This window comes from Colias philodice, chromosome 13, assembly GCF_061535455.1.
Source record: "Colias philodice isolate Cphi_HAF_F1 chromosome 13, ilColPhil1 Martin Lab GWU primary, whole genome shotgun sequence".
NCBI classification, from domain to species: domain Eukaryota; kingdom Metazoa; phylum Arthropoda; class Insecta; order Lepidoptera; family Pieridae; genus Colias; species Colias philodice.
Window position 1 is genome coordinate 2,728,303 of NC_143098.1, and position 9,119 is coordinate 2,737,421.

At 36.6% G+C, this 9,119-nt stretch overlaps 2 protein-coding genes across 3 annotated transcripts; both read right to left on the reverse strand.

The window, feature by feature from the left end:
- Positions 1-357: 357 nt before the first annotated feature.
- Positions 358-4,915, reverse strand: LOC149483240 (uncharacterized). The gene has a single exon (XM_089702249.1). It carries the CDS (start codon positions 4,874-4,876, stop codon positions 3,452-3,454), a length of 1,425 nt encoding a protein of 474 aa, XP_089558375.1. The 5' UTR covers positions 4,877-4,915; the 3' UTR covers positions 358-3,451.
- A 293-nt stretch (positions 4,916-5,208) lies between these two features.
- Mettl2 (methyltransferase-like protein) lies at positions 5,209-8,506 on the reverse strand. Of its 2 annotated transcripts, none has more exons than XM_089702259.1 (4): positions 8,307-8,506; positions 6,816-6,968; positions 6,113-6,529; positions 5,209-5,565 (listed from the first exon to the last, which is right to left on the reverse strand). In XM_089702259.1, the coding sequence occupies exons 1-4, from the start codon at positions 8,384-8,386 to the stop codon at positions 5,253-5,255; spliced, it is 963 nt and encodes a 320-aa protein (XP_089558385.1). In that variant the 5' UTR covers positions 8,387-8,506; the 3' UTR covers positions 5,209-5,252. The 2 variants fall into 2 exon arrangements, with proteins under 2 accessions (XP_089558385.1, XP_089558383.1); XM_089702257.1 differs by having other exon boundaries at positions 8,159-8,498.
- Between the last annotated feature and the right edge of the window lie 613 nt (positions 8,507-9,119).

Sequence of the window (9,119 nt, forward strand, 5' to 3'; positions counted from 1 at the left end):
AGAATGATCACGGACATGAATTTTAAATAAATGGGTAGGAGTGGTATTGTGACCTAAACGGAGGCGGCAAATGGTGGAAACAGTAGGCTTGTCTATATTAGGGAAACGGAAGAACCAGGGCTTACATGGAATTGAGGGTTGAATATCTCTATAAAATTTCCCTTTAGTAGAATTTTTCCACTGACTGTTCCATGTATAATCCAAACGATCCTTAGAAAGAGAAGAGAGATCATGGGCATAATTGTAGTAATGTTCGAGAGTACCATGTTGGATGGCTGATTTAGCCAAAACGTCAGCTTTCTCATTGCCTATAATACCAGAATGGCTAGGAATGTGTACTAGATCTACTTGAAGTCCTTTCCTGAAACAGTCATAAAGTGTGGATTTAATAAGAAAGATAATAGGAAATTTAGACTTAGAACGGAAAGGGTTAGAAGTAATAGTCTGAAGGCAGCTGAGAGAGTCTGAAAAGATTACAGAATTTTGGAGATTATGAGAGTTGATAAAATTCAGAGCCTCCAGGATAGCCGTGGCTTCACCTGTGAAAACAGAGGATTGAGGGGGACATTTAAATTGTAAAATAGTGTTAGAATTATGGTGCCATACAGCAACCCCTACAGCAAGATGTTTTGCCACTTTTGATGCATCCGTGAAAAAAAGATTATAACCACGCCAGTGAGAGGCAACCATAAAATTAAAAGCAACATTAGAATCGGGAGCATATTTTTGAATACCACAACTCAAACTAAGGTTGGGGTTAAAAACTAAAGCATGAAACGGAGTTGAATATAAAGGATGGATACTAAATTGGCATGTTGGATCCGGGAGGCGATTAAATTTAATAAGGCTTTTAAGTAGGCATGGAAAATCAGATGGACGACGGAGATTATTTAAGGTGAGCATGTGAAGGAGATTACGGATTTTAGGGAGAAGGGGATGGGAAGATAATTGAATTAGCCGAAAGAAATATTTGTCTGCCAGATATTGCCGGCGGAGAGATAAGGGAGGGTCAACACATTCCACCTGGAGGGCATTGACTGGGGTAGACTTCATAGCCCCTATAATGATTCGCAGACATTTGTATTGAATTCTATCCAATTTTACTATAGCTGTCTTATTACAAGGTTCTAATATGAACGACGCATAATCCAAATGACTCCGAATGATAGCATTATATACTAGTTTTTGACAATATGGATGTGATCCCCACCAAACACCAGATAAGGAGCGTAAAACATTGATACCCTTCTCGCACTTTTGAGAAATGTAGTTAGTGTGAGCCATACCATTCAACTTTTGGTCAAGCACCACCCCTAGAAATTTAATCTTGTTGACTACCGGGATTGAGGAGTTTTCAAGTAGTATAACTGGCTGTGGTATCAAACGTTTTTTTGTGAACACAACTACATTGCTTTTGCCAGGCGATAGTGACAAGCCGTGATCGTTCATCCAATTCTCCAGATAAGCTAAAGCACTGTTAAGTCTGAAGGTAATCACATCCATATTCTCTGACGAAGCATATAGCGCTATATCATCTGCGTATTGCAAAACACTACAATAAGATGGGATAGCTTTATCCAAATCCCAGGTGTAGATAGAATATAGTAATGGACTCAAAACGGAACCCTGAGGGAGTCCCTTGAATATAAGTCTAGTAGATGTATCTTTAGAAGAGCGTACCTGTATTGTCCTCAACATTAATAAGTTGAAGATGAAATGTATCATCCTCTCAGGCAAACTCAGCTGTAACATTTTCTGTCTGAGCACTGGAAGAAGAACATTATCGTACGCTGAAACTACATCCAAAAATACACCCACTAGGTACTGTTTGTTGTGAAAAGAGGAGCGTATGTCAGTGGTTAAAATACTAAGACTATCCAGCACACTTAAGCCTTTTCTAAAGCCAAATTGAGAACTAGATAGGAGGCCCCTATTTTCGACAAGCCACTCCAGGCGATTTTTAATAAGGTGTTCAGAGATTTTGGCTAAGGTAGAAGACAGTGCGATTGGTCTATAGGAATTGGGGCTAAGAGGATCCTTGCCGGGTTTAGGAATAGGGATAATAAGCTGTGTTTTCCAAGAATCGGGCATGATAGCGTGTAAAAAGAAGATATTAATTAAATTTAGAAAATAAGATTTAGTCTGATCGCCAGATTTGCAAAGAAAAGAATATGGTATACCATCAACCCCAGGGGATGAGTCTTTTAAGCCGTCAAGAACCGTAATAAGTTCTTGCAAGGTGAAAGGGCAATCCATACTGTCGTGCGATACTATATTATGGGGAGGACAAGGAAAATGGTCAAAAGAGGGAACAAATGGTGGGGATAGTTTGTCAATAAAATCATCAATCCAAATATCTGAATTGTTGGATATTCTATTTTTATCATTTAAAGCTCCACGGAAACGCCGAATACTATTCCACATCAGTGATGGTGGTGTTTTGGGAGATAAGTTCTCACAGAATCGAATCCAGCCCTCTTTCTTCTTTTTAGATAGCAGCCGTTTAGCGCGTGCTGCAACTTTCTTATAATGAATAAAGTTCTCATTCGACATAATGGAATTATAATTTAATTCGGCTTCTTTACGCTCTTTAACCACGTTAGTACACTCTTGATCCCACCAGGGAGGAGATAGCTTCTTAATAGACGATGTGGAATAGGATTTCAACGGAAAGGATTCGGAAGCAGTGGCATTGAGACAGTTGACGAAAAGGGAATAACATTCCAGACAATTCTCAAGAGATGCATTTGGGAGGTTACTTATTTTGGACTCAAGGGAGTTAGTAAATTTCTCCCAGTCAGCATTACCTAATTTAAATTTGAGCAAAGGTGGAAATGTTCTAGTGGGAACATGGACTATGCGGGAGCAGGAGATGAGAATTGGAAAATGATCACTGCCATGGGTAGAGGAAAGTGTAGAACATGAAAAGGAAGGAGCTAAAATGGAAGAACAAATAGTTAAGTCCACTACAGTGTTAGGGTTTTGTACTGGGGAGACTCTCCGTGTAGGTAGACAATCGTTAATAATACACATATTCAGATCTTCAAAGAGGTCAACCAAAAGGTATCCAAAGGAGTCGCACATGTACGAACCCCAAGAAGTATGGTGCCCGTTAAAGTCACCCATAATAAGGATCGGAGGAGGGAGAGAGGAGATGATTAGGGAAAGCTCAGGAATAAAACTAGAATGGGGATGAGGGATATAAACACATAAGACGGAAATATTAGCAACTCTAGCTGCAACTGCATTAAAGTTACAGCCATGGTGGGGAAGTGAAATGTGTGAGAAGGAAATACTGTTATTCAAGATCAGAGCGCAGCCAGCATAACCATCAGCTCTGTCATCTCTAAGACAGGAATACCCTGGAACCCTAAAGCGAGAACCGGGCAATAACCATGTCTCTGAGATAGCAAGAACCAGAGGTTTATGATTGGTTATCAAATCGAAAATCTCATGCTTCTTGGGACGGATACTCTGAGCGTTCCATTGTAGAAACACTAGATCCATAATTAAGAATTGATGTGAAGCGGGATAGTCTTTGGGCAACGTTGGACGGTAACTGGTGGGGGTAAGAGAGTAAAGTTTCTATAAATGACAAACACATATTAAGAAGATGTTCATCAAAAGGAGGAGAAGAGCCTGTATTAGGGAAAGCACAACCATTGGAAAGGGAGGAGGAGGGTTCACGGATGATGGATTGATGTACAGCCTTATCATAAGACTTACCAAGAGGGGCGCGGGAACGTGGGGTCTGAGTGACAGTTTTTCTATATGAAATATTAGGAGTTGATTGGATAGGAGGGTTAAATTGGGAAGAGGGGAGGCTTTGGGAGTTCACAGATAATGTATTCTGAATCTGGGTATTCTCAGCGTAGGACCTACGTGTTGATGGGATGACTTTAGAAGCCTCCTCAAATGATATCCCTTCGGATGCCATTAATTGCTTAATGGCCTTTTGTCTGGATTGCTCAGGGCATTTCTTATCGGTTGCATAATGCTTACCAGTACAGTGAAGGCATGTTGCATTAGATTCTAGAGTTGGACAAGAGTCACCCAAGTGGGCCTGTGAACATTTGAAACAGCGTTCCTTGGAGCGGCATTGATCGCGTACATGTCCAAACCGACAGCATTTATAGCATTGAACTGTAGGGTATTGGTATACCTCTACTGGCATGGAATTAAAAAGGCAGTAAATTCTGTCTGGGCGAACTTGGCCCTGAAAGGTCAAAACAACGGTTTGAGATGGTGACCATGAAGTAACACCATCTATTCTAATTTTTTTATTAAGCCGTCTGGCTTTCAATATTTTGCCTCTTCCACCTGGGAAATCCACATGGCTGATAAATTTTTCCATAGACCACTCCGTAGGGACACCTTTGACAATGCCCATACGAGTGATGTGAAAAGTTGGAATGGAGGCTTGGTAATTTGAATCTTTAAGAGGGGGGAAATTTATAAAATTATTTGCGTCACAAGCGGTATTGAATTTTACAGAAATTTTATTACGCCCAATAGCTTTAACTCCATCCTTGGCTATGTTAGCTACACGATTGTTGTAAAGGAAAGATCCAAATTTGATCGGTCTGATGGTTAAACCCGCCGCAGGATCGGCCTCTGTACGGGACACATAGACAATAAAGGGACCACTGTCATTGTCGGAATATGTAATGGGATTAGATAGAATGGGATCCACATATGAACTTTGAGAGGATGCGATCGCGTAGTTATTAACTGTAACATGTCTTTTAGACGGGATCATATCTGTATCAGCAACGGATGGCTCTGACCGTTGTCTCTTATTACTTGTTTGCTCCGCTTCCATCACCTCACCCTGGATGTCAGGAGGTTTACCAGGGTCGGGAGGATCAGGATTCATGATGGGTGAGGAAAGTTAGTAAATAAACGCTTACCCCAATATATATATATAGAGACAATCACAAATTTGGTTATCACTACCAGTTTACACTAAAAAAGAGTGTTCTCAACAAGTTAATTAACAAAAATCTCAATGGCACGTGTTTTCTCCGACACAACAAAGATCGAAAAAAAAAAAGTAACTCTACTTTTTAGTTGAGTAATTGTATATGCGTGAAATGTCACAATGACAGTGTGAAAATCAAATACATAAAATGTTATAAATACATACATACATGTATGTTATAAATTCGAGCCTCTTAATACAGAGCAAAGTAACAATCAAAGAAGAACTTATTATTATGAGATATTTATTGTATAAAACATTAATCATCATATTACAATGGTTTTCTATACTTAGCTTGTATCCACACTCGGTACATAGTCAATTTTTTACCTCTATTCACTTGTAGACGTCGATCAATTAAATTCTGTTCTTCCAAAAAGCCAGCACCTTTGAACAAATTGGTGATTTCTTCTTGTGTGAAAAAGTATACTAGGGTTTTATCTCCTCGGGCATAGAAATTGTCGGATATACACCGTCCTTTTTTGAAGCGCAATTGCGCTAAATCGTACTTTCCATAATCTCGAAATACAACCAGACCACCAGGCTTGAGGTATTTAAAAATATTACTTATTACGCCACTCATTCTAAAATAAGAAAATGAAGCTTTAAATATAATATAAAAATAAATTTAAGCATAGCAGAGCCTTAATATTGCCTGTATTTTTGATTATATTTTTATTATTTAAATACATTTAATTTCATGAAAGTTGTGTTATTTTGTCTATACTAGAATTTTTATGATAAATTAAGGGCTAATTTTTCAATCCTTGGTTAAAACTTATTCGTTGATTAACATATAAAACTACCATTTCAAAATGTATTCTTATTGCCCGCAATTGACAGTTTACAGGTGACATTTTAATATTATTGTGTAATAATTTATTGGACGGTTGGACGGATAGACGGATAAGTTTTAACCAGGGATTGAAAAATTGGCTCTAATTGAAGTAAAATAATTTGGAACATATTTTTTCTTCACTTAGGGGGTAATTTAATTTTTTCGTAAAAATAATTTTATTTATCCAAGTGTACTTTGCCTGTACATTTAAAAAATTGGTGAAATTCATATTATAGGAACTTTTTATTTTATGTGATATATTATCTTTTAAAAATATCGAAAACACAACTCACTTGTTAGGATCAATCGCCGAAAGCACAAATATTAATACAATAATATCAATACTGTTCTCTTCAAAGGGCACATTCCAATCTTTTGTCGTAGCATCAAGTACAAAAACTTCACACCGCTTCGTATCATACAGTTCATTTTCTTTCATAATTTCTATAGCTTTGGAGGAGAAATCACAGCCATAGATAAAGAGATTAGGGTCCCTACTGTACTGTAGTATGGGAAAGATTGTGTTGCCTACGCCACAGCCGATTTCGAAGATATATCTTTTAACACCTGGTTCTAAATTGGTGTTCTGAAGTTGTACTCCAAGGTCATTCACATTAGAGTCACTGGGGTACACTCGGCAAGGAGCTGAAGTGTTGTCAGGGGCTAATTCTGGAAACTCGGTGAACAGCCAGTGCCTGTCTTTGAAAAATCTGAAAGAATAGAAAGGGATTTTTATTTAGCATGTTCGGCTTGTAGTACATTGGGCATGATTATATCATCCATATATTGGGGTAAGAAATTATTTCTCCAAAGAAGTGACAGGTATACACACAATTATCATTTTTCATTTATTACATATTTCAGTTATTCACCCATGTTTACTATAGGATTTTTTATTACAGTACAATAGTTCTTGAGATTAGGGCACTCAAACAAACAAACTCTTCTGCTTTATATTAATTGGTTTAAATAAAATAATTTATGACTATGTATTACCTATTTTGATGAATATCATAAAAATCATCCCAGTGTTTATCGGCATTTTGTTCTAAATCTTTCAAGGTATCTTCAGAGAAAGTTACGAGTGAGTTTTGTTCAACTTTCTCCTGGGCTGCCTTCTCTTGTTCCTCATCCCATTGCACATTATCCCTGGAAGAATTTTTTAAATATGTATATTACTTAGATCATTAAGTAATGGATGGAGCACGCTGGCAAATGTTCTAACTAAACTTTCTGCTGATTTTGGTGCGGGGAGGGTAACTCACACTGATGAAACACAATGAAACATAATCACACATTCACAAAAATAATTTGTGTCACGAAAGTCGTAAAAATTTACGACCTTTTAAGCGACGAGTTTTTAAATTCAACTCTATCACTAAGATAATAAAGATTAAATTTGTATTTCATTCCAAGATAGTCATGTGGAGTGGGGTTCAATATCGCGTTCTAAATTCAACTTTATCACTTAGGTCATAAAGATTAAATTTGTATTTCTTTACAAGATAGTCTCGTAAGGAATGCGGTTCATTAAGGCGTTTTAAATTCAACTTTATCTCCTAGTTCATAAAGATTAAATTTGTATATTTTCTTTCCATGATAGTCTCGTGGGGCCGCATCAATGATCGAGTAAACATGACTCGATTATTTTTCTTGATCATATCGCTAAACGATACATCGACGATTATTAGAAATTGCATTTTATTAGAAATGTACGTTAAAAAAATAAAAAAATATACACAAATGAAAGGTTATTCCATCTTTTTTAATATTCGACATGTTTGAATTGCTTCGCAAGACTTGACAGTACAAAACGGCATTTTTAGCGGAGCACTCGCAGACGTCCGTTCGACGTTTTACGAATACGCAGAGTGCTTGTAATCGATTACGCAAGTAGTTTTTATGAAAGGATAAGATTTTTCGATGAAAATAATCTTATACCTCGGCAAAAGGGGAAACGCCTGCGAGTGTTATCCATTACTTAATGATCTAAGGTATATTATATGTAAGTATTTTTTTCTGTTTACTTTTTTAAATTAAATTATCATATTATTTTAAGATATTTTCAATCAGATTGGTACAAGATTTAATAGATATCTCATAACTTTGATTACACATCTACTAAATAGTATAAAATACAGCCGCTGCCTGCTGACTGTCCATTCCTATGTATGCATGCTTAGATCTTTATAACTACGCAACAGACTTTTTGGTATTTTTAATAGATAGAGTAGGCCCTGAGGTAGGTTTATAAGTATATTACATGCATTATTCCACATGTGTGAAGCCATTTAGCTAGTTTGTTTATAAATTTCAACTATAGTTACGATAGTAGATACCATGCATTGAAAAGATATAGATCATTGCGATCTTGGAGATATCTAGATCCACCTGTAGGTTTCTTCCTATGCCGCGTACTTTCCAAAGCAACTTTATGTACATCTTGTACTTTCTTACAACTTCTAATTGAAATATTAAATACAGTACCAAGCGTTATGTTTAAACACCTCGTCCACATTTTCAAGCAGTCTGTTGCCAAATTGAGGTCTTTTGTCTTCTTCTTCCATTTATCTACTTGATTCAAAACAAATTGTGGAAGGTTTCACTTATTTTTATTCGTTAATACTTAGACTGATGAATATAAACATAACCTCTAAAACCATGTTTTGACATAAGAATGACAGACGACAGTGAATCATGAACGTCATAATCCTAATCATAATCATATGGGACATGTATCGCAGATTAGACTACAGATACAGATTACTATAGACTTGAATAAAAATATACAGCATATGAAACATTCAACTTAGCTTTTCCATTTTGATTTTATTGTATTATATTATTTCTTCAAATAAATTTTCTAATTGCTTCTTAAGGGGGGTTAGGCGGTCAGCGAAAATTCAGCTATTCGGGCCTGAGGTAAGGGGTGAGGGGGTCCGCATTTAGTATGGAATCAACGTGCTCGAAACTAAAAATCGTAAGCGCCATTCACATTTTTATCAAAAAGTGAATGAAAATATTTATTTTCTAAATCTAAAACAGTCACGAAATCGAGAAGGCAAATACCTATGTATTTGTGATTTTATACGAATTATTATCGTAAAATACGGTTGTTATGAGCATTTATATGATATTTTAGAGTTAACTTCAGGATTTTTTTTTATCGAGCCAATATCGAGCAAAATTTTTCTAATCGTGTTTTGGAAATAGCACAGGGAAATAGTCATCCCATCGGCCATCACACATACGTTCTGTAATACTTATATATTGGAAATTTCAGTGCGAAAAAACTTCAAT